Source organism: Lucilia sericata, unplaced genomic scaffold (genome assembly GCF_015586225.1).
Source record: "Lucilia sericata isolate MDLA Ls3-8-SP2 unplaced genomic scaffold, ASM1558622v1 Contig000090F_arrow, whole genome shotgun sequence".
NCBI lineage: Eukaryota > Metazoa > Arthropoda > Insecta > Diptera > Calliphoridae > Lucilia > Lucilia sericata.
Window position 1 is genome coordinate 355,667 of NW_023994123.1, and position 26,753 is coordinate 382,419.

Here is a 26,753-nt window from a genome sequence, read left to right on the forward strand (position 1 = left end):
CATACTAGCTATACCAAGTGTGCTTTGCTACCCTACCCAACTATTTCAAGTTCCCCAATTTATCCCAATCGTCAAATTGGATTTTTATTTAACATATGAAAAATGTTAATACATATTCTAATAGTTTCCAAAATATACGAATTTTTGTACTTAATTCATGTGGAAGGTAGCTCCCTTTGAATGTCGAAGTTTTTCGTGCAAAATTTTAAGATTTATAGAATAGTTTCCCATATATACGAATTTTGGTATTTAATTCATGTGAGAAGTGCGCCGCCATCTAATGCTAGTGCGCGAATTTATTTGTATGTATTTAATGAATATGAGAGAATCCAAGCATCCCCCTCCCACATTTTTCCCCAAATGTTTACATTGATGTTAAAGTCTACTATTAAATAAACGATTGTTGTGTTTAATGCATATGGGAGGTGACAAGTCCCCTATTGCTAGTCCGCCAATTTATTACCCAAATATTCATATTCATGCAAATGATGTGCAAAATTTGAAAATGTTGGCTCCAATACGTTTTGTATTTTATTCATGGACGTTAAAGTTGTTCGTTCAAAGTTTGTATAAACGAATTATTCTGTTTAATTCATATGGGAGGTGCAAGGCCCCCTATTTCTAGTCCGCTAGATTATTACCCAAATATTCACATGGATGCAAAAGTTGTTCGTGCAAAATTATAGGATTTTAGCTCAAATAGTTTCCCAGATCTACGAATTTTTGCAAATAATTCATATGGGAGATGCTAAGCCCCCCTAATGAAAGTCCGAGCAAGAAAAGAACAAGAAAATCGGTCCAGCAGTTTAGGCATCTATATATATAAACAAATTTAGTTGTTCTCCGAACTATTCGGACTGGAACTTTAATCGAAAGTCATTCTCAAAAAGTAATTTTTATGCTCTTTTTTGGAAGTTATTTGTAAGTAAAATTGTAGTATTATAGAATACAACTAATTTGACTTAAATAATACTAACATTAATAAAGGTAATAGACACATTTAATACAAAAGCCCAAAAACAAAATTTTTTATCTCATAAAAATGTAAGACCAAAAAATATATCTTCAGCATTGAAAAAATAAAATTATTTTCGTTTCTTTGGAGGTCTTTAAACATCACTTCCTCAGAAGGTAAAAAATTCCATTAGTGCTACTTTTGAAGTGGTTATAAATGTTTTAAACAATGATTGTAACCGAAATTTTACTTAAAAAAGTTTATTAATACTAAATAAAGTACAAAAAAGGTGGAATCTCTAAGAAATTCAGTATTAATTAATTTATATTTTTAACAATTTTAGAAAAAAAACATATTGACTTTTTGCATATAAACCTTGTTGAAATCAGCTATTAAATAAATCCCCAGCAAAAAAATAACTTTCGAAGAAGCGAAAAAAAATATACTCCATGGAAGTACTGAAAAAGACCTGAAGAAGTGATGATTTTAACACAGGATTGTCATAGGAGGGATGTCCTTTTTATTTGATTCCAAATTCTCTACTTCTGAAGTCATTCTCAAGAAGCAATTTTTATGCTCTTTTTTGGAAGTTAGAACGTGTGCCAAATGATAGCAAAGTTCTATGGTGGATTGTAATTTTCCTATGGTGGAAACATTTTTACATTTTGCTGTGCCAAACGATATCTTTTTTGATTACATTAAATTTTTACAATTGTCTCTAATTTCACAAGAAAATCTGCATTTATTTTAATAAAAGAAACACTTTTATTGATTTTTTTATTATTAAAATAAATTTCTACAATCACAAATGTATTATAAACTAAAATTATAAAATATTTTATTTTTTGTATTTTCAAATTTTTCTTTTCATTTGTCAAAAATTTATATAGCCCTATGAGCTAGTAAAATTTTATTCACCTCATATCTATCAAAAATTTACATTTTCAAGTAAATTGTTACCGATTGGCACACACTCTTATTCGAATTTGACTTAAATAATATTAACCCAGCAAAAACTCAGTAATGGGTTGAACATACATAACCACTTCCTTTTCAATGACTACTACTTATCGCCTGCATTACTTAGAAGTACTCTAGTAATGACTTTCTTATAATCTGATATAGAAGTACTTTATTTTCGTCTTTATCTTTTTTTTATCATTTGGCCACGGAGGCCAAGGTACCCACATCCGTAGTAGCATTTTGCTCACGATTGCAGGATAACTACGACAGGTGACTCGCGAGTAGATCAAACTTGCCGGTACTGGGTTATTTAGGCCTTCCACCGTAACTTTTATATTTTTATTTTCCATGTTTGTTTTTTTTCCAGTTTTTTGGTCCGCGGGGAATATAATATTCCCAGGTGGTGGACAATCTACCTTCCCTCAGCTTAAGTGACTCTAAAGCTGGGAAAAGACAGATGGTCCATCACCACCCCCTATCCGCCACCCGGGGACGCGCACGGTAGGAAAAACTGGAAAAAGTAATAGATACATTTAAAACAGAAGCCCAAAAGTAAAATTTTTTATATCACAAAAATGTAAGAAAAAAATTTCTTCAGCATTAAAAAAATATAATTATTTTCGATTCTTCGGGAGTCATTAAACATCACATCTACAGAATGTAAAAAAATCACTAATTGGTACTCTTGATGTGGTGATAAATGTTATTCTTTTGGAAGTACTTCGCTTTATTTTTGCTGGGTCAGGTTGAAAAAATCTATGTGCATATGAATATTTTCAATCTCGAGAAAATCAAAAAGCTCAAAAATCCACAAAATGTTAAAAAAATAGTTTAATTCTAGACATCCCCTATTTTAACGTATATATAATAGTTATGCCCATTTTTGGGCATTTGTGTTACTTTTTACCTTTAAAGTTTTGAAAATTAAAAAATAAATTAATTCTCAACGAAATATAACATTATAATTCGTAAGGAAAAAGTAGATTTTTTACAATAGAAAGTCATATTATTAAGATCAATTATATGGGTCTTTCAACAGGAATTATTACTCCATTTCAAATATATTTTTTATCAACCTTCAACTCAGCTGTGAACAAATCTCATGTTGTGAACAAATCTCATGCAGAAAAGTGGCTTCTTTCAAATGATATATCATTTGTTTTATAAAAATCAGTTTTAATTTTTGACTTATCTCTATGTGGCTGCCCCATCGTGCAATGTAGCAAAATCTACTTCAGTTTTATTTTTTTATTTCTTTGAGAGTTTTTATCTTATATGTACATATTACTACTTTTACTAGAAATGTATTCAAACAAGCCTATCATATTAATGCTGTACACGTAAAAAGGTTGAATTATGTAAACATATCATATACACCCAGTAAACAATTTTTTCAGACATGTCAGATGTCAGAAAAAATTTTTGAAATAATTCTTATACTTAATCGGAATTTTTAACGAATTTCTAAATTTCCTTTAGACATTTTACAGAATAATCGGCAAACAATTTGTTGTACTTTTCTGCACATTTTCAGACTTGTCTGCACATTGTCTAAAGGGAATTTCAGTGTTACGACAGTTATGAGACTAATCTGCACATTGGCGGAGGACAATTTGCTTTTTTAATCCTATATTATTTTTTTAGACATAAAGGAGAACAGTCTGTACATTTTCTGAAGTGAAATATAAAATGGCTTAAGAATTTTATCCGATAAATCTGCACATAATCTGAAGAGAATTGTTTCTGTAACTTCGTCAGACAATTAAGCGAATAATATAAATTTCCTGATATTTTTTGCTCGGTCATTTGGTTCCCATTTTCAGTACTTTTGTTGGCCTGAGGTGCATGAACTGCCGAAAACGTATGATTTACACCATACCTTTTCAAAAAGTCCGCAAACTGTTTTGGCTTAAATTGCGAACCATTGTCTGATACTATGTTTTCAGAGACACCGAAAGTATGAAACAAATCTTGTTCTAAATATTTTATAACTACATACATCTGACGTTAACTTCTTCACGGCCTTTATAAACGGAAACATAGAATAATGATCCATTACAATGAAAATTCCTACATTTTCTGTATGAGATCTTCGATAAGGACCTAAAAAATCAATGAAAATCTTTTGAAAGAATCGTTGAGTTTCACCTGTTTTCCCCTTAGGTGGTCTAAGAACCTGGTTAGGATGTTTTGTTGTTTTACAAATCTCACAATTGTTTATATAAGTCTTGACATCAACAGCTAAATTCGGCTAAAAAAAAATCTTCTTATCCTATCAAGTGTCTTGTTTATACCACCATGAGCTGATAAAGTACTATTGTGAGCCCTATACAAAACATCAGGGACCATATCTTTTGGAATCCATAGTTTCCATGATAAATCATCATGAAGCTTTTCTCCCGTAGCATGTTCAGTACGTCTGTAAAGGTAACCGTCCACAATCTTTAAGTCCGGCAACTGGTCCAATTTTTCCCCAACCTTGTCTAAAAGCTGTCTGTATTCATCCGATTTAAAATGTGTAGAATCAATGTCTACAAAAACCCCAGTATCACTGTCTGAATCTGTCAGACTGTCAATCCCTAAAGCGGACAAGTCGTCAGTATTGGCACTAGATAAAGTATCAGGAACTATGTTCAAACTACCACGCCTATGCTGAATATCAAATTTGTAACCCTGCAGTTTTAAAGCCCATCGAGCAAGCCGCGTACTCAGATCTGTCTGAGACATAAGCCACTTCAATGACGCATGGTCAGTAATGACTGTGAACTTATGTCCTTCGACATATGGTCTGAATTTCTTAATGCTTAGCAAAGCTGCCAAGCATTCCTGTTCGGTTACTGAATAGTTTCGTTGGGCTTGATTGAGTTTCTTAGACATAAATGCCAGAGGAACCTCTTCACCGTCCGAATTCTTCTGAACCAGTACACTTCCTATACCCGTTTTACTAGCATCACAATGTATGAAAAACGGTTTGGTGAAATCAGGGCTATGTAAAACGGGAGCGGTGCTCAAATGAGACTTTAAAACCTCGAAAGCCTTTTGAGCTCCATCGGTCCAAACAAATTTTGTTCTACTACTCAACAAATCAGTTATAGGTGTAGTAATAGAAGCATAATTCCTAATAAATTTAATAAATAGTCAGTCCAGATTCCCGAATTTTACCTGCAATAACCCTTAGAACATCAAGATGCCTTTCAAACGTATCCGAAATGATCAGAAGATCATCGAGATAAACGAACACTTCTGTCCTGAGAGATGGCGGTATCGATTTATCTATGAGACGAGACATGGTCTGTGGGGCATTACAATCCCAAAAGGCATTACAGTATAGTGATACAGCGGTCTCCCAGGAACAGTGAATGTTGTCTTCCCTCTAGATCCCAGCTCTTACGGAATTTGCCAAAAAGCATCCTTGAGATCTAAACTGGTTATAAATTCGACTTTTGGTAGTCTACTTAAGATTCCATCAATTTGTGGAAGGGGATAAACATCCCCGATTGTAACTGCGTTCAACTTCCGGATATCCAGATACAACCTATTCTTCCCCGGCTTTCTATGCAGAACCACTGGCGAAGACCAGGCGCTATTCGATTTCTCTATAACCCCTAGATCTAACATTCTGTCTAATTCTTCATAAAGTAATTTCTCAATGCAGGAGAAACAGGAAAGTGTCTTTGTCTAATCGGCCTAGCATCTCCTGTGTGAATTACGTGACTTAAAACACTCGTCTTGCCAACACAAAAGCAGAGAATTCTTGTTGAATTCTCTGCTTTTGTGTTGTTTTCTACGGATATCAGCCAGAAAAAACTCTCTTTTTCTACGAACATCACGAAGATGTTGCACTGTGTAAATCTGGATATATAAAATCTCATGCTGTATGTCTGGTAGTAAATTTCTTCTCAAAATTTCAAGTAGAGTTGTATCCTCGATTGGAGTTTTCAAGCGATCAACTAATTCGTTTACTGCGTCATAAAAACTATCAAAAGACTCATTAGGTTTTTGCATTCTGTCTCGTATCAATTCTAAGAAATCAATATCAGAACGATAATCTCTGTATTGTTCCCTAAGAGCTTTGCACAGTTTAGACCAGGTAATACTAGGATCTCGTTGGTGAAATCGCCAGAACCAGTCAGTAGCCTTTCCTTCGAATGAAGAACCAGCATAATTGCATAGCAAGTCAAAGTCCCCGTATAGTGTCTGAGCAGTAAGAGCCTCAACTCTGTATATAAAACTGTCAACTGACAAACTATTTGTGGACCCCGAAAAATTTATTTTCCAGTTAGAAATAGTTTGTAAAACTTTATGTGGTCGGACATATAAATCAGATGACAAAGCAGATCTCTGCGGGTTACTGTTCCGTCTTGGGTTTGCGTTTACATTATTAGAGCGAGAATAAGATGGTGTTTCATGACTCATACCTAGCATTTCCCTAAATATTTGTTGCTCAACCGCTGGTAGTGTTTGCATAAGTGGTGATGTTTGATTGGCTGAAGGTGGGGGTTGCGTGTGCTGTTGTTGTGTTTGAGCATTACTGAAAATAGTGAATCTTGCAAGGCTTGATTGAATATTAGACTTAATTAGGGAAGATATCTGAATCTTGCAAGGCTTGATTGAATATTAGACTCAATTAGGGAAGATATCTGACTGTTCAATGCAGAATACAATTTGGCTTGTTGTGCTGAAACTATCATTGTAATCATGTCTTTTAGAACATCATTCTGCATAATGGAAACAGCAGGATTAGAAGCCGAGGAACCTGAGCCGTATTTTGTATTATTTGGAACCAATGTATTTTGATTTATTGGAACCAATGCTGGTTGAACCGAAACGGAATCTTCCTCAACTTGTGTTGAGGAGCCTCTAAACGAGGAGCTAAGAACCTCAGATGGTTCTGTTGTATTCTGATCACTCTTTTGATCGTGTTGTGGATGTGGATGATTCTGTAACAATACGGGTGTTGCAATTGCACAATATGATCTTGATTTTATGCTTTTAGACAAACAGGATTTGTGAATTTGGCTAGTTTTAAACAAACTTATAGTTCGATATAACTCACATGAAGTGGTTTTGTCACTAGGGGCAAGACTATCTCGATTCATTTTTCTATTTTCCAAAACAATATGAAAGTTAAAAATCGAAAATAATTTATAACTTTTGCCGTGATTTGATGAAAATAAATAAAGTACAGAGATTTAAAAATTTAACAATATCTTTCCTGATTATGACTTGTTTTGTTATTTAAAAAGATAATTAATTCTTGCTTCCTGGACACGGAAAGCTATTAAAAGACTCTGTTAAACAGGAAAAGGAACAGGAAAAGATCAAAAACAGATTATACTAATGACTCCCTCAAGAAAGGAAATCCGAATGTCTCAAAGAAAGTTAAATAACACAACAAGAGTTTCTTGATGTTACTTTACTAAGAGTATTATATAACTCTATAATAACAAAAATTTAATAAGTTTGTATTTTATCACTTTCAACCCTTTTTAAATTTGCAAAATTCTGAAAGAAAAAAAATTATCTTTTATTTGAAAAAAAATTATTAAGTTGAATGAAAAAATTTTATCGCTATGCCATGAAAATGTTTTCGCTATGCTATGAAAATGTTATCGCTATGTTATGAAAGGAGAACTCTTATTTTAAAGCAACAAAAAAAATTAAACAAACAAAAACAAACCGATACTTGATTTAATGAAAACAAAAAATAGTAAAAAATACTTTAAAATTAATAATCAAATAATCAAAGATTTCGAAAGTTAATTTGATTTAAAGTTGTGTTAATTGGGATTTTTAAAATGCTTACACAAAAAAAAAATTCAAAGAAAACTGGAGCAAATCTTTGATTAAATTAAAAAAAAATATAAAAATAACTCAAAAAAAATTTATTGCAAAAAATAAATCATGCAAAAATAAATAAGAATATGCAAAGGCAAAAATGGAATTTTACAATAATGACAATTAGTACAACAATAAAATATTAAATTGTTCATTTCACAATCGATGTTGTAACATTGTATGAGTAGTAGGGTTGTCAATTATTCGTGTTTAAAATTATTCGAATAAAAATGTACTATATTTTTTTATTCGAGTAGTCGATTAAATTTTAAAAATTATTCGATTATTCGAACAAATAACGAATAAAAGTTTTTATTCGAATAATTTAATAAAATATAAATAAAATTTGCAAAACACCTTCAAAATCTTAAAATAAAACGGTTTTCTTACATACACTTATAAATCAGTAACTTAGCTGAATCTCAACCTATTTTAAATTTCTCAACGGATTTAAAAGTGGAAGCTGAGGCCTTTATAATGATATATACGATGTTTAGCTAACCTGTTTTGCAGACATTTTTACAAACTGTTTTATATAAGAAAATCGTACTATTTATTAATGTATTAGAAACAGGCCACTATCGGGCCCGTTGTGCGCTGATTTTCATGGAAGAAAAAGGTTTTTTGGTAAAAAAACAACATAGTGTCGACTGAATGTATTATCTTTCAATGTTCTGAAACTCAGTTTCCTGGCCGTAATTCCTAAAAATTTCCCAATCAGTGTTCGAGAGAAATGTTCCGCGTGATCAATACATTCTATCTGGGCTCAGTGTTTCAAAGTTTCTGACATATTCTGTGTCTGGCATGCGATCAGGCGATGATTGTTTATAGCTTTCCAATGATGACGTGTCCTATAACTGATTTTGGACATTTCGCCTCATATTTTAAATATGTTTCAATGGGTGGAATATCTAGCAACGTTTCTGGAGCCTTGTTTGCCACTTGTACCCAAGCAGCATGTATGCTGAACTCCCTGTTGTAGTTTGATATTACACTTTTTGTCCAAAGAAGTCAACCCGATTACTGAAGCATAAGCTAGAATTAGTCTAATTACACTTTAATAAAACCAATGATTTATAGTAGGACTAAGACCCCATTTCATGCCTATAGTTCTCCTACATATCGCCCAGGAAACAGGGTTCAGTATATTTAGAAATTGTTGTCTTTCTTGTAACAAGACAGATACTGAAAGAAACATATTAATTAATGTTTATCTGTTTCACTTATTGCTAACATTAAAAAATTGAAGAATATCACTTTTAAAACTAGAACCATTTTATTTTTAAGATTGCAAAACAAAAATTTTTATAAACTGCAAAAAGTAGTAAAAGTTTTGTTTCAATTATAACATATCTTTATATTTAGATTTGTTTTACAAAATATTAACATAATTTCAATGCTATGTATAATAAAATATTCGTAAAAAGTAACATTCAAATATTATTCGAATATTCGATTAATCGACAAAAATTGTTCGAATTATTCTTTATTCTAAATTGGGAATTTTTTATTCGTTCGAAGAAAAACAAAATTTTTTCCTCGATTAATCGAATAATTTTTATTCGAATGACAACCCTAATGGGTAGTATGTCAGCAGCTGCTACAATAGTCATAACAATGTTGTTGGTATTTTCTATGCTTGTTTAATTAATTTAATATTATATATTTGATTTTTTTATCTTTTGAGATTGTTATGTATGTTTGTTTGCTTTGATTTTTTTTTCATTGAAAACATAAACTTATGACTCGCTGCAAAAAGATCTGTTCACAATCACTTTTAATACACTTTAGAAGGTACAATATACAACTTGATTCTGAATTGAACAAATATTTCTATTTTGTGTATTAGTTTTTGTTTCTCTAAATTTGGAATTTTGTTTTTGTAAATTTAGAAAGAAGTAGATCAGGCATGGAAAATTCAGTACTTTAGTACTTTTTTCAGTACTTTTAGATACCCAAAAATACCGTAGTACCCCCGCCTCATTTTTAGTACTTTTTACTAATTTTCCAAATAATTTTTCGTGTCACATGAACGTCTTTTATATTTTTTGTAAATGAAAATATGCAGTTTTTTTTTTGTGTAATTCTCTATAACACCGGCCAACAGTAATTTTCAAACATGAAAAAGTCTACGTGTACAGGTAACTGTGGACCATTAGTATTAACTCTGTGTACTCAGTTTTTCATAATCAGCTCTTATGCCCCTGTAAAAGGACCATAAATTTTAAATGACATACGATTTCAAAAGATGGAATTTATATAAAAATTTGTTATTAATATTAATATCAAATGAAGCTGACAACCTCTGCTTCAAAATAATATTATTTATTTCAATTCATCAGGATTAAAAAAGAAATGGAAGCTTAAAGAAAATTTGTCACAAAAATGTAGTTAAAAACTTTTGTTTCGAAAATGAGACCTTTTTTAAATTTAATTTCTTTTTGGAGTGAGTCAAATATATAATATAGATAAATTTCCCCAGCTTTAATTTGATACTAATATTAGCATCATAAAACAAATATAAATATTTCAAATATTCGTTTGAAATTGTAAGTCCTTTAAACTTTGAAGTCCTTTTGTAAGGACATAAGAGCTGATTATAAAAAATGGAGTATGCAGAATTGCTCTAAATGGACTCTAGTTTCACATGCATATCAACTTTTCTATGTGTGAAATCTTTTTTCAAAATTGTTACATTATAAAAATTGTATATGATTTAAAAACCTATACATATTTTTTAGATGCCCTTAAAATGTCCCAAAGAAACCATTATCCATTCCTATCGCATGTAGCTTACAAATTCTTCCGAAAATGTTAAATTTTAAATAAATCTGGTCCACATATTGAGGGCAAAGAATAAACAAGATCACGAGATTTCGTTTAGTTTTAGTGATATTATGTCTCAAATTTAAGTCGTTCAAAGAAGAACTTAAAATTTCAGATGTGGGACCTGGTATGTTAAGAATATGTACTTGGTCTTATTTAAAATTGGAAGTATACGCGTATTCAGTTGGTGTGTAATGGGGAATTTAGGAAAGAGTGTTTTTTTAATTTAACCATTTTATTGTAAAAACAGGACATTATCATCTGACCAATTTCATTTAGTTTAATACATATCATTGAAATATAAACGGCCCGTGAGGTAAAATTTTATTCTAATCGATTATTTTATTTTTAAAGATGTAATGCAAGTGGCATAGGTTGTGTCCAAGTTTTGTTTTTATATGCAATAAAAAAATCCTTACGGCCAGCAAACGTTTTACATTTAACGGAAGTCAATTTAGAGTAAACATAAAAAAAATCATTAGGATTTGTCACTTCACTTTCGTGACGTTCCCATAAAACTTAAAATAAATAAGAAACTAATTTGTTTATTTTTTCAATAAAAATGTTTTTGGAAAAAGTACCTTTATGTCTAAAAAAATACTTTTTTGGTTTGAGTTCAGTACCATTTCAAAATTTCCATTTTCCATGCCTGAAGTAGATATTATTCTTTAACTGTTTGATTTTTTTTTTAGACTAATGATTAATTTGCTGTAAATGAAAAATATCTTGTTCTTAGATGGTTAAAATTTTAATATATTAAAAAATACTAAATAGAAATGAAAGATTTAACTATTGAGGATAGACTTTTCTCTATTCTATTTCCTTCAAAAGTTGTGTAGGGTACAATTATTAAAAAAATATAACTTAGGTTAGTTCTAGCTCAATTGTCCAGAATCTATATTCCAATAAGATATAAATTAATATAATAAAAGTACTAAAATAGGGTAAAACAGATGAGTAAAATGAAACAAAATGTGAAGGTCGAAAGCCTAATGGCTTTTACAGACTTTAAAATCAATTAAATTTCATTTTACTAAGTTAGGAAAAGAAAGTGAAACTATAAGTAATATATTGCTGAAGAGGTATTGGGAAAATATTGAAAATAAGGAGCCGAACAGAGAACTATTGATCTAGAAATTATTAGACCAAAAGGTGTTAACAAAATATTCTTTGACAACTGTTCGGGCCCAACGTTGGGCGCCAAAAATCTTACACTGTCGCATATAACGTATACAAAGTTTACAATGTTTTGAAAGCATAATCAAGCGAGTCGCATGCAATTATCCAGCCTTATTGCTCGTCGGAGGGGAGGTTCGTTGCCTGTCGCTTCGTAAGAATTTCGCTACTCAAAGATTTTAAAATTTGCATGCTAAATGTTTAATAAAAGGTTTAGAAAAGCCAAAATATTAAAGGAAAACCATTTAAAAGCTCAATATAATTTGAATCTATGTCATTTTTGATCCAATCATCTGCCCACCCAACCATGATTACTAACATTTTAACCAAAACAAACTATTTAGTAATCCCATTTCCTTTAGTTAGTTATATATATATATATATATATATATATATATATATATATATATATATATATATATATATATATATATATATATATATTTTTTTTAATTTATTAATTCATTAATGTATTAATTGATTTATTTATTTGATTATTGGGTAGAAAATATATATAAATTAATATCAAAATCATTTTATCATAGCAAGCGACGTTACAGAATGTTATTTCCGTAATAACATCACTTCCAAGATACTTGGATCTAACTTCGACGAATGCCTGGCAGTGGCAAAGAAAGTGCTCCAGAGTTTCACTGCCCTCTCCACATGCTCTACATTCGTCTGAATCCGCACGGCCAATTTTGTATAGATGTGTTCGTAATCCTGTGTGTCCACTCAGAATACGTACCATTATACTAACTTCCGACTTGCTCATTTTGAGGAGATTTCTGGAGGATCTTTGTGGTTCTACCCACCGTTTCATTATTCCAAGAGGCCTTATGGGATTCTCTCATCCATATTTTTAATTCAGCTTTTGTTGCGTCGAATGGTTTTGCGTTCGTCAGGTTAACTACCTCGAGGTCCCTTCCCTTTAAAGCCCTTTCGTTGCCGACTACTCCCGAGTGTCCTGGTACCCACATGATGTAGACCTTACCTCTGGGAGAGTATTCTGTTCGGAAATAAGATTTTTTAATTTAATTTCTTTTTCGATTTTTTGTATAAGTGAGTCAAATATATAATATAGATAGGATGTACAGATTTCCGGCTTTCATTTGATACCAAAATTAGCATCATACAATACATATAAATATTTAAAATATTCGTTTAAAATTATCATTTAAACTATGAAGTGCTTTTATTAGGAAATAATAGCTGATTATAAAAATTGGAATACTCAGAATTGCTATAAATGGACTCTAGTTTCACATGCATATCAACTTTTCTATGTGGAAAAACTTTTTTTTTTCAAAATTGTTACAGGATCCCCGCAAAAATAAAACGAAGTATTTCCAAAAGAATAACATTTATCGCCACTTCAAAAGTAGAATTTAGTGAAGTTTTTGACCTTCTGTGGAAGTGATGTTTAATGACTACCGAAGATGCGAAAATAATTATATTTTTTCAATGCTGAAGATATTTTTATACCCACCATCAGAAAAGATGAGGGGTATATTGATTTTGTCATTCCGTTTGTAACACATCGAAATATTGGTCATACACCCACAAAAGTATATATATTCTGGGTCCTCATTAAATTCTAAGACGATCTAGCCATGTCCGTCCGTCCGTCTGTCTGTCTGTCTGTCTGTTGAAAGCACGATAGAGTCCCAATGGAAAGAGCTAGAGGGTTGAAATTTCACATAAATATTTCCTATAGGTAAGGTTTGTTTGGTATTGAAAATGGGCAATTCGGATAGCCCCCATACAAGTGGCCCCTCGAAAAGCAGCTTTAACAGCCATAACTTGTTTAAAAATACGATTATATAGATGAAATTCGACATAAGTAAGTTTCATACAAGTCAAAATCTATCTAAAAAATTTTATGAGGATCGGTCCATGATTGACCCTACCACCCATATAAGGTCCCCTTTAGAAAATGACTGAAACGCTCATTAATGGCTTAAAAATACGAGTGTAGCGATGAAATAAATTTAATACGAACCAAATTCTGTCTACCTAATTTTATGAGGATCGACCCATAATTAACCCTACCCCCCTATATAAGGTCCCCTTCAGAAAATTACATTAACGCTTATAACTGGCTTAAAGAATACGATTATATAGATGAAATTCGACATAAGTAAGTTTCATTCGAGTCAAACGAGGTTTGATGGTGGGTATATAAGATTCGGCATGGCCGAATATAACACTCTTACTTGTTTGTTCTTACATTTTTGTGAGATAAAAAATTTTATTTTTGTGCATCTGTTTTAAATGTATCTATTACCCTTATTAATGTTAAGTCAAATTAGTTGTATTCCATAATAATGCAATTTCACTTCCGAATAACTTCAAAAAAAAAAAGGGCATTAAAATTACTTCTTAAGAATGATTTCAGAAGTAGTGAATTTGGAATCAAATAAAAAGGACATCCCTCCTATGACAAGCCTGTGTTAAAATTATCACTTCTTCAGGACTTCTGAGGATGTGAGGTTTAAAGAGTTTCAGGAGAAGCCAAAATAATTCCATTTTTTCAATGTTGAAGATATATTTTTTGTTCTTACATTTTTATGAGATAAAAAATGCTTTTTACTTCCCAGCAAAAGTAAAACGAAGTACTTCCAAAATAAGAACATTTATCAACACTTTAAAGGTAGCAGGTCTTTTTTAGTACTTCCATAGAGTAAATTCTACTTCTTTTTCGCTTCTTTGGAAGTTCTTTTCTTGCTGGGTTAGTTATAACATTCCAGCAAAAAAAGAACTTCAAAGAAGCGAAAAAGAAGTAGAATTTACTCCATGAAAGTACTGAAAAAGACCTGAAGAAGTGATGAATTTGACACAGGTTTGTCATATGAGGTTGTTCGGAAGTGAAATTGTAATACATATTATAGAATACAACTAATTTGATTTAAATAATATTAACATTAATTAGTCTAATAGAAACATTTAATATAAAAGCCCAAATATAACATTTTTTATCTCATAAAAATGTAAGAACAAAAAATATATCTTCGACATTGAAAAAATGGAATTATTTTGGCTTCTTCGGAAATTCTTTAAACATCACATCCTCAGAAGGTAAAAAAAATACTTAGTGCTACCTTTAAAGTGGTGATAAATGTTTTTCTTTTGGAAGTACTTCGTTTTATTTTTGCTGGAAAGTAAAAATGAGTAGAAATTTATAACCGACTAGCTATACCCAGTGTGCTTTGCTACCCTAAAAGCAATATATATAAAAAATAACTCTACGATTTTGAAGATTCTAACTACAATAGTTTTCTACATATACAATTTGTTACATATGAGAGATGCCACGCATATTATTGCAAGTTCGCCAATTTTCCCGAACGTTAATTAAGATTTTAATGTAATTTAAATTAATAAAAATTTTAATAATCTAATAGTTTACCAGATAAACGAAATTTTGTATTTAAGTCATTTGGGGGGTGTCAAGCCTCCATTGAAAGTCCGCCCGTTATTCTCTAATTGTTCACATGAATGACAAAGTTCTTCATGTAAAATTTTTTTCAAAAATATTCAGATGAATATTAAAGTTCTTCTTGCAAAATTTCCCAGATAACCAAATTTTGTATTTAATTCATATAGAAGGTGCCAAGCACGCCATTGAAAGTCCGCCCGTTATTATCTAAATGTTTAAATGAATGTCAAAATTCTTCATGTAAAATTTGAAGATTCTAGTCCTAATAGTTTCTCAGATATACGAATTTTTCTATTTAATTCAATTGGGGGCTCTAAGCCCCTCCGCCCCTTTTTTTCCCCAAAATGTTCTGATGAATATTAAAGTTCTTCGTGCAAAATTTAAAAAATCTAGTTCTATTAGTTTCCCAGATAAATGAAATTTTGTATTTACTTAATATGGGAGGTGCCAATCCCCCAATGAAAGTCCACCCGTTATTTTCAAAATTTTCATATGAATATCTATTTCTATTTAAATTATATGGGGGCTCCAGATTAAAATCCGCACTGTTTTTTTTACAAAATGTTCAGATGAATATTGAAGTTCTTCGTGCAAAATTTGAAGAATTAATTCCATTAGTTTACCAGATACATGAATTTTTGTATTTAATTCATTTGGGAGTACCGTTCCCCTCATTGGTAGTCCCGCAATTTATAACCCAAAATGTTTACATGGATGTTAAAGTTCTTCGTGCAAAATTTTAAGATTCTAATTGTAATAGTTTCCAAGATAAAATAATTTTTCTATTTAATTTATATGGGAGGTGTCACGCCCTCTGCTGCTAGTCCGCCTACTTTTTGTCATAAGTAATTAAAATTTCAAAATAAAAAGTAGCCTATAACCTCCTCCAGACATACAGGAATACACTGTGAAAATTTCAAGAAAATCGGTTCAGCCGTACAAATATACAAACACACATTCATTATTATATACATATATAGATTATGGCCTATATAGGCAAGGTTATTGGAATAAAGAAATTGAGATTGAAAAAAAATAAAGTAAATTTTTGATTAATATACGTATTTTTATACCCACCATCAAAAAAGATGGGGGGTATATTGATTTTGTCATTCCGTTTGTAACACATCGAAATATTTGTCATAGACCCATAAAAGTGTATATGTTCTGGGTCCCTATTAAATTCTAAGACGATCTAGCCATGTCCGTCCGTCTGTCTGTTGAAATCACGATAGGGCCCATACGGGAGGAGTTAGACAGTTGAAATTTTGCATAAATATTCTCTATTGCTAAGGTTTGACATTAATAAGTTTCATATGAGCCAAAATCTTTCTACAAAATTTTTTGAGGATCGGTCCATAATTGACCCTACTCCCAATATACGGTTCCCTTTAGAAAATGACTTTAACACTCATTACTGGCCTAAACATTCGAGTATAGCGATAAAATTTGGTATACGTAACTTTCATATGAGCCAAAATCTTTCTACCAAAGTTTTTGAGGATCAGTCCTAAGGTCACCTTCAGAAAATGAATTTAACACTCATTACTGGCCTAAACATTCGAGTATAAGATTGAAATTCGGTATAAGTAAGTTTCTTACGAACCAAAACCTCTCTACCAACTTTTTTTAGGATCGGCCCATAAATGACCCTACCCCCCATATAAGTTCCCCTTCTGAAAATGACTTTAATGCTCATTAATGGCTTAAAATATGAATATAGCGACGAAATTTGACACACATAAGTTTTATGCGAGCCAAAATCTCTCTAACTCTGACCCTACCCCCCATATAAGGTCCCCTTCAGAAAATTACTTAAACGATTATTGCTGGCTTAAAAATACGAGTTATGAAATTCGACATAAAAACCTTGTGTACGAACGTTAATCTTGCTACCGAATTTCATGCGGAATCTGGCGGTAATTCACCCTATCCCGCATATAAGCCCCCTTTACATCGAGTACATCGATGATATTCAATGTAAACAAGTTTTATATGAACAAAAATCGGTCTACAAAAAGTTATGAGGATAGATCAATAATTGACTACACCCCTCATATAAGGTCATCTTTAGAAAATTTGATTGAAAATCGATATAAAAAAGTATATACTTAGGAACATAATTCTTCATTCCGAATTTAATGAGGACTGATCTATAACTGACCCTAGCGCCTATAAAAGGTTCCCTTCAGGAGAGAGTTTTTGTTATTAAAATACGAGTTTTCCTTATTTAAAATACGAGTATTGCGATGAAATTTGACATAAACAAGTTCTATACAAAACGAAATCTATATACAAAATTTTATGAGTATCGGTTCATAATTGACGCATATAAAGGTCCTCTTCAGAAAATTACTTATACGCTCACGGTTTAAAAATTGAACAAAAATATATTGTTTTTAAAAATTAATATTTTGTTAGTTCAAAAGAGATCGGTCCATATTCCAAATATCACCCTGATGTTTATAGGGTATTATTCCTTTTACGACATACAGTTATAATATAACACTCTCACTTGTTTCCATTTAAATACATATTTTATCATAACAAATAACAAATAAATCATAACAAATGTTTTAAAATAATTATTTTTTAGGAACTATGCAAATATATGCGTGGGGAATTTAATGCGGAGCGGGAACTTCAGGCCATTCAGTACATTATAGGACTAGGAATAGAACGAGAAGAACTTAGGGATGAAATATTCGTACAATGTATTCGTCAAACAACAAAAAATCCTAATTTGGAATGGACTGATCGTTTATGGTTATTATTGTGTTTAATAATCGTAGCTTTTCAGCCGAGCAAATTACTGTTCAGGTACGTATTCATTTAATATAGGTATACTAATTGGTGCACATTTTTATAAATCCCGATATTCTGGAGTTCCAAAAATTTCATAACTCGAAAAAATTTTATCTAAATAATTTAGCATAAAATATTTTTTACTATTTTATTAAACTATATCGGCAGATATACAATGACGGAAAAATAATAGAAACGCTTATATTTCGGGTGAAACAAATTATTGTCATGCAACAATTACCCGTTAAAATTTTTTATTTAATTAATAATATTAATATCTGAAATGAAAGGTATTTAAGTCTACTTTCATGCATTATGCATTAATTTTTAAAAGTTATAATCATTAATGATGTTTTTAATATCAAAATATGATTTTTAAATTTTTATTTATTTATTTAATAGATAATGAAATGATTACAAACACTTAATCATAAGAAATAATAATTATCTATATATGACTTAACTAATAAGTTGTTAGCCACATAAGCAAATAAGAATTAAAGACTCATTTTATGAGGGAAATTAAGCATATTACCAGGAGTAATTAATACATAACACTGTTTAATATTCATACTATTCAAATTCATTAATTAAGTTTATATTTTAAACAAGAAACTAAATAATTAACAAGATTATTATAGTTAAAGGAAATACCGTTGAGAATACTTATTATCTCAGATACCCAGCGGAATTTTTTCCACGTACATCTACCATCTGAGACTAAAGACAATGTAGATGCGACTAATCCAGTCTGTATTCAATTCCAACTTTCATTTACACAGCGATGGCCTAGGCCGTACGATGGGTCCAACTCTACCGACATTGTAAGCGAAGGTCGGATGAGTACACATGAAACGAAAGAACAATAACGAAAAAAAAAAAAAATTTCCCAGCAGCGGCTGGGAATCGAACCAAGGGACACTCATATTTCATGTTTCGTGATCAACGCGCTAACCACTTAAGCCACATCACATTTAATAATAATTGAGTCGAATGTTAGTTTTATGGAATAAAAAAAAAACGAGATGAAATAGATGTGCATTTTATTTTACAATAGAATAGGAATAATACTGATCTGAATCGGATGCTAGTTGTATGCTCTTCACAAAATTTTCCTATTGACATATTAGTATACAATCCGATGCGTTTTAATTTGTAATAACCTGCGGACTGCTGGGTATATATAATTGGCTTTTATTAAAATATTTTAATCTAAATTCGTTGAAAATAGGACAGCAACCAATGAAGTGAAAGGTATACTCCGTAGCATCCAGAAGACTTGAAGTGTGAGATGACAAGTTCGAAGAAGAAATATCCAACAAAAAATAATTTAACTGCGAGTATAGGTCGTGGAATTGAGAATTTTTTGCATTTGCATTGTTTTTACTAGAGGTAAGATTTGTTTACAATATGAGCGTATAGGCGTTGACACATTCGTTGGTGAAAAATTTATTTTAAGACACAGCACAGTGGGAAATCTGTTAGATATAAATGCCTCAAATTTTACACCAATAATTTTGACAATATTTCTGATCATATATATTAATATGAGCTTCAAAAATTCAATGGTTGCTTGGTAATACATGTTTGAAATTTAATATTTTTATTGCAACAGTTTGAACAAAAGTTTTGTGGTGATATTTCTTTTCGAATGTAATGAATTAATGAACAATTGATATTATTAACTACTTATATAGAAATTAGTTTTATCTTAATATAATTTATAAATAAATTATGAATAAATAAAAACCTACCAATACTCAGAAAAACTTATATTGAAAAGTAATGAGTTGAGCATTTTAACTCACGGTCATGGGATTGGAGGCAAGTACTCATACAAATCACTACTTATATAAGTACTTGTATGTAAAGAATTAAAAATTTTGGTTTGTTTTAAAAACACTAAAATTGTTCACACAGAATAAGGGTCGGGTCACAACACCACTGCTTAGTTATTTTATTGTGTGTCCAATAATGGTTTTCACAGAAAAGCTTTCTGTGAGTGTGAAAAACTCAAAATAAAGTACTTACTGATCTGGCTATATGTAAGTCATTATAAGTATACTTAAAGTAATGCAGGCGGTAATTAGTAGTTATTAATAAGTAAGTGGTTATCTATTACCGAGTTTTTGCTGGGTATGTATACTTTTTATACCCACCATCAAAAAAGATGGGGGGTATATTGATCTTGTCATTCCCTGTGTAACAAATCGAAATATTGTTCGCAGACCCCATAAAGTATATATATTCTGGGACCTCGTAAGATTCTAAGACGATCTAGCTATGTCCGTCCGTCTGTCTGTTGTTGGCACGATAGCGTCCATAAAAAAAGAGATATTGAGATGAAATTTTCCCAAAATATTTTTTATTGATCAGAAATGTTTGGTATTGAAAATGGGCAAAATCGGTCAACGATTTCACATAGCCCCCATACAAATGTTCCCCCGGAATATTGTGTAAAAAGCTTCAAACATTCACAAATTCGTTGTTTATGAAGCAAATGGCACAAAATTTCGCATAAGTTAGTTTTTTGACCTCCGAAATAAAATTCTGAATTATGTCGGACATAGGACCACAATTGGCTCTACCCCCCATATAAGGTCCCCTTTTGAAAATTACTATAAATCTGATTTCTGGCCTAAACATACGAATATAGCGATGAAATTTGACACACATAATTTTCATGCAAGCCAATATCTCTCCACCAAACTATATGTGGATCGGTCCATAATTGACCCTACGCCCCATATAAGGTCCCCTGCAGAAAATGACTTTAACGCTCATTATTGGCGTAAAAATGCGAGTATAGCGATGAAATTTGACATAGGTAAGTTTCATATGAGTAAATATCTCTCCATTAAATTTCATGTAGATCAGTCCATAATTGACCCTACCCCCCATATAAGGTCCCCTCCATAAAATTACTTTAACGCTCATTACTGGCTTAAAAATAGGAATATAGCGATGAAATTTTACAGAAGTAAGTTTTATATGAGCCAAAATCTCTCTACCAAATTTTATGTGGATCGGTCCATAATTGGCCCTACCCCCCATATAAGGTCCCCCTTCAGAAAATGACTTTATCGCTTATTATTGGCGTAAAAATACGAGTATAGCGAAGAAATTTGACATAAATAAGTATCTTAGGAGCCAAAACCTTTCCAGCTAATTTTATGTGGATCGGTCCATAATTGACCCTACTCCCTATATAAGGTCTCCTCCATAAAATGACTTTAAGGCTCATTACTGGTTTAAAAAGAAGACCATATTTTATGAGGATCGGTCCATAATTGACTTTAACCCCGTATAAGGTCTCTTTAAGAAAATGACTTTAATGCTCATTACTGGCTTAAAAATAAAAGTAGATGTATGAAATTTGTAATAAATAAGGAACTGAAATCTTCCTACCGACTTTTGTGAGAATTGGTCCATATGTGTATATATAACCCTACTCCCTATATAAATTAACATTTTTAATTCGAAAGAGCACTGTCAACAGTTAAACCCCCATTAATGGACCTCTTTCAAATATTACAATGATGTTCTCATTAATATCGATACATAATAATAAAATATTCAAAGTATCAAAGTTTATTTATGTGGCAGTGATTTGATGGTGGGTATATAAGATTCGGCATAGCCGAATATAACACTCTTACTTGTTTAAATTTATTTCTCATTGAGATAATTGATATGTTCGGGTTCTTTAAAAAGCTTCAGTATATCGTGATGTATGTCTTTTTTTGATTTCAAGATTTTATTCAAATTTTCACAGATTTACAATATGTTACATATGAGAGATGTCAAGCAACTTATTGCAAGTTCGCCTGTTTTTATCAATCGCCAATTTCTATCTATCTATGAAAAATTTGAAGAATATAAAAATTTCCAAGATACACGAAGTTTTGTAATTAATTCATATATGTGGTGGCAAGCCACCCATTGTTATTCTCTAAATGTTCACATGAATGTCAAAGTTCTTCATGTAAAATTTAAAGATTCTAGCTCTAATAGTTTCTCAGTGGGAGCTTCAAGCTCCCCATATGAAAGCCTGCACTTTATCCCCAAAATGTTTAGATGAATATTAAAATAATTTGTGCAAAATTTAAGAATCAATTTCTATTAGTTTCCCAGATAAACGAAATTTTATATTGAATTTATATGGGAGGTGCCACGCCCCCTAATGCTAGTCCGCCTACTTTTTGTCATAAATAATCAATATGGGCGTGGCTCCCCGCCCTCTTGGAAACATACAAACAAACACACATTCATTTTTATATATATAGATAATTGTAATAATATTTTATTTTATTTTATTTATTTTAGTAGATTTAGTATCAAAACTAAATCTTAAAATAGATGAAGGCTTTGACATAAATTCTGACTATTCCCCAATCTATTTAACATTTTGATGTGATATACAACCAAAAAAACTACAACCAGTTCTGTACAATAAATATACAGATTGGAAGTTATATAATAACACCCATCTTCAAATCCAGACAACTGATGACTTGGAAAAAGAAGCTGAAAAATTTGTATCAACCATACAAGCCTCGTGGAAAAGCACGCCTGAATGTAAACCTAAGACATACATCAATCCTATCCCCAAATCATAAGAAATCTTATCTATATATATAAAAATGAATGTGTATGTTTGAACGTTATATACTACTAAACTGCTGAACCGATTTTATTAAAATTTTTACAGCGTATTCCTCCATTCCACAGCGTATAGTTCCATATTAAGAAAATATTAAATCCGTATATTTTAGATAACAGTTAGAGCCCTCAAATTTTGTCGGAGCAACTTTAGTGTCAATATAATTATATATGACAAAAAGTAGGCAGACTAGCATTAGGGGGCGTGGCACCTCCCATTAAATTAAATACAAAAAATACGTTTATCTGGAAAACTAATGGAACTAAATTCTTCAAATTTTGTACGAAGAACTTAAATATTTATCTGAACATTTTGAAGGAAAAAAAGCGGACTTTCATCTGGGGGTCTTGAAGCCCCCATATGAATCAAATAGAAAAATTCGTATATCTGAGAAACTATTATAGCTAGAATCTTCAAATTTTACATGAAGAACTTTGAAATTCATGTGAACATTTAGAGCATAACGGGCGGACTTTCAATGGGGAACTTGGCACCTCCCATATGCATTAAATATAAAATTTCGTTTATCTGGGAAACTAATAGAACTTGCTTTATAAAATTTTGCACAAATTAGTTTAGTATTCATCTGAACATTTTGGACTTTCCTGTGGGGAAAAATAGAAAAATTCGTATATCTGAGAAACTATTAGAGATAGAATCTTCAAATTTTACATGAAGAACATTGAAATTCATGTGAACATTTAGAGCATAACGGGCGGACTTTCAATGGGTGGCTTGGCACAACATATATGAATTAAATACAAAATTTCGTGCATCTTGGAAAGTCTTATATTATTCAAATTTTTTTTATAGATAAATAGAAATTGGAGATAGATAGAAACTGGCGAACTTGCAATAATTTGCTTGACATCTCTCATATGTAATCCCAATAATCCCGAAACAGTAATAAATAATGACAATCGTGAAATTCCTTTGATAACAAACTCCGAAGTGAAAAAATAAATCGGGTTACTAAAATGCAACAAAAGTCCTGGTTACGGTCTAATAGTAGCTGAACTTTTAAAACAAATACCATATAAGGCAATAGCAACTTTAGCTAAAATTTTTTATGCTATAATAAATCTAAAATATATGCCAAGTCTCTGGAAAGTGGCTGAGATAATAATGATCCCTAAACCAGGAAAATCACTCACCAATGTCAGCTCATATAGGTCAATATCATTATTACCTGCAATAGGAAAGCTTTTTTAAATATTATTAAGTAAAAGGCTGAAAAGTGTAATTGCCAACAGAAATATTATACCAGATCACCAATTTGGATTCCGTGAAAAACACTCTACAATCGAACAAATACATAGGATAACACATACAATTTGAAATGCCTTAGAAAACAGAGAATTATGTTCATCCGTATTTTTGGACGTTTCAAAAGCCTTTGATGGTGTATGGCACATAAACTAAACATGCTCTAAACATGGATGACACTAGACGCTAAACTTCATTGGGAAGCACATGTTAAGACGAAAGGGAATGAGTTAGAGCTAAAGTATAGGGAAATTGGCTAATCCTATCAGTCCATAATAAGCTAATGATATACAAACAAATCTTAAAGCCAGTATGGAGTTATGGTATCCAAATATGGGGATGCGCTAAAAACAATGTTATTGAAATTATACAGAGATTTCAAAACAAAGTTCTAAATGTCCCATGGTATGTTAGAAATTTCGATATCTATAGAGACCTTAACATTAACATGGTGTCAGAGGAAATAGCTATGAAAGCATAACAACATAAACGAAAACTTCAACCCCACACAAAGAATGAAATGTGGCCACTATTGAGAACATTGAATGTTGTAAGGCGATTAAACCGATATAAACCCCATAACCTCATCAGGTGCCTCAACCAGCTTAATGTTTTATAAAAATATTTTAATTGCTGTTAATAAGAAATAATATTATTAAGTCGTTAAACTCAAACTGGCTAGTCGCAGTACTTTAAGAAAATTATATATATCAATTTATACCGTTTTAAATAAAAAACAAGTAAGAGTGCTATATTTGGCTGTGCCGAATCTTATATACCCTACACCATAGTGTATTTAAAAAATATAAATTTTATGAAATTTTAATTTATTTTATTTTCCCGACTATATCATTCTTATGGCAATAGCAAAACATAATGAACAACAACAACGCTAAACGAAAAAACACAAAAAAACAAAAACAAAATACACAACGCAATGAAACACACAGCCATTCAAACAGACAGAATCTATAACGATTCAGAATATATATACTTTATAGGGTCGGAAAATTGTATTTTGGAAATTACAAACGGAATGACAAACTTATATATACCCTTCTCACGAAGGTGAAGGGTATAAAAAGAATGTTGGTTTGTCAATTATAATTTTTGCAATTTTTATGAGGCAGTCTGTTGACTGGCATGTTTAATATATATACCCTACACCACTTTAGTGGGGAGGGTATATTGGGTTTGTGCTGATGTTTGTAACGCACAATAATATTGGTCCTATACCCACCTTAAAATATACCAATCGGCTCAGAATCATTTTCTGAGTCGATTTAGCTATGTCCGTCTGTCCGTCCGTCCATGTAAACCTTGTAATCAAACTACAGGTGCAATTTTTGAATGGTTAACATATTTGGACCAATAAGATGTGATTGCCAATTTTGATGTTAACAATTTATGTTCCAGATGTTTCCGAAATGATAAATTGTAACATATGTAGGTCCATACCGAGATACTTATATGACTTTACGATTTCGATTACATTTTCATCATACGTCCACATTAGATTACTGGAGATCTTTGTACCGTTACGAAATATTAAAATTTTGGATTTAGCCATGTTTACTTTCAAATGCCATAAGTTGCAGTAGGTGTGTAAGGAGTTAATCATATTTTGATGACCGGCAGCAGAGTCGGATATAATGACAACGTCGTCCCCGTACAACAGTACGTTAACTGTAAAGTTTTCAACTTTAACGCCATCGGGGAGAGCATCAGCAAGGTCGTTCAAGTATAAAGCAAATAAAATTGGACTTAAAATACATCCTTGTTTAACACCAATACTGACATTAAAGTTATTGGATAAAGTGTTACTAAAAAGTATTCGGCTGGTTGTATTTTCGTATGAGGTTTGGAGTATTCTTATAATTTTTGATGACAGTCCCATGGTAGCAAGTTTGTAAAATAATGAGTTTCTGGGAATCAATATGATTTTTTTTATCATTATTTTATGTTAATGTTGTGTTCTCCAAAACTTTATTTAGTGGTATTACAACAGATAGCTGAATCGGAGGCCCCACTTTGAAAATTACTTAAATAAAAGAAAGAAAGAATGAAGTTCATTACTTAAAAATGTTAAATTATCTTTAAAATTTATTTTGAGCCGAAAAAGTTTTGGATCCATCTATAAATAACGAGAATCTATTGATATTTCGGTCAAATTTCGAGCAATATTTCAATATTTGGCAATTCAAACCGTTCACGAAATTTTAAAAGGGACTTAATATGGCTAAATATGGGACGATCCTCATTAAATTTGGTGGAACTATTTATGTTTATATAAAAGTTACTTGTGCTGAATTACATCGTGATATTAATATAATTATGGAATTAAAGTCATTTTTTGAAGGAGGATTTGTATGGGGGCTAGGGTCAAATAAGGTCTAATCAATACAAAAATCGGCATAAATGAGTTTAATATAATCCTTAGTGATACAGCCTAGTCCCATACAAACCCTCTTTATCTTAGAATGACTTGAATTCCATAGTTATCCTTTTAATATCAATATCACCATGAAATTCAGCATAAACAATTTTAATATAAACATAAATCCTCCCACCAAATTTTATTCATTCTTCAGAAAATCAGTTTTTTGAACAATTTTGTATTAAGAAAAATATCAATAACGTCGTCAATTGCTAACGGATTTTTAAAAACAAAGTTGCATTTTACTCTTTAATAAACATGGACTTATAATCAATTAATAAATAGTACGGTTCCTATATAAAATACTTTGAAAAAACCAAACTTTAAAAACGGTGCAATGCTAAAATCAAAAACATGTTTGCCGATGAAATGCACACATATTTTT

The 26,753-nt window shown here is 31.2% G+C and overlaps 1 protein-coding gene across 1 annotated transcript in view; it reads left to right on the forward strand.

Annotated features, from left to right (window-relative positions):
* Nucleotides 1-26,753, forward strand: part of LOC119599837 (myosin-I heavy chain) — a 779,075-nt gene that overhangs the window by 343,719 nt on the left and 408,603 nt on the right. Inside the window, exon 6 of the mRNA XM_037949747.1 lies at nt 17,794-18,017. Coding sequence (XP_037805675.1) covers nt 17,794-18,017 — 224 coding nt within the window. The remainder of the gene's footprint in view (nt 1-17,793; nt 18,018-26,753) is intronic.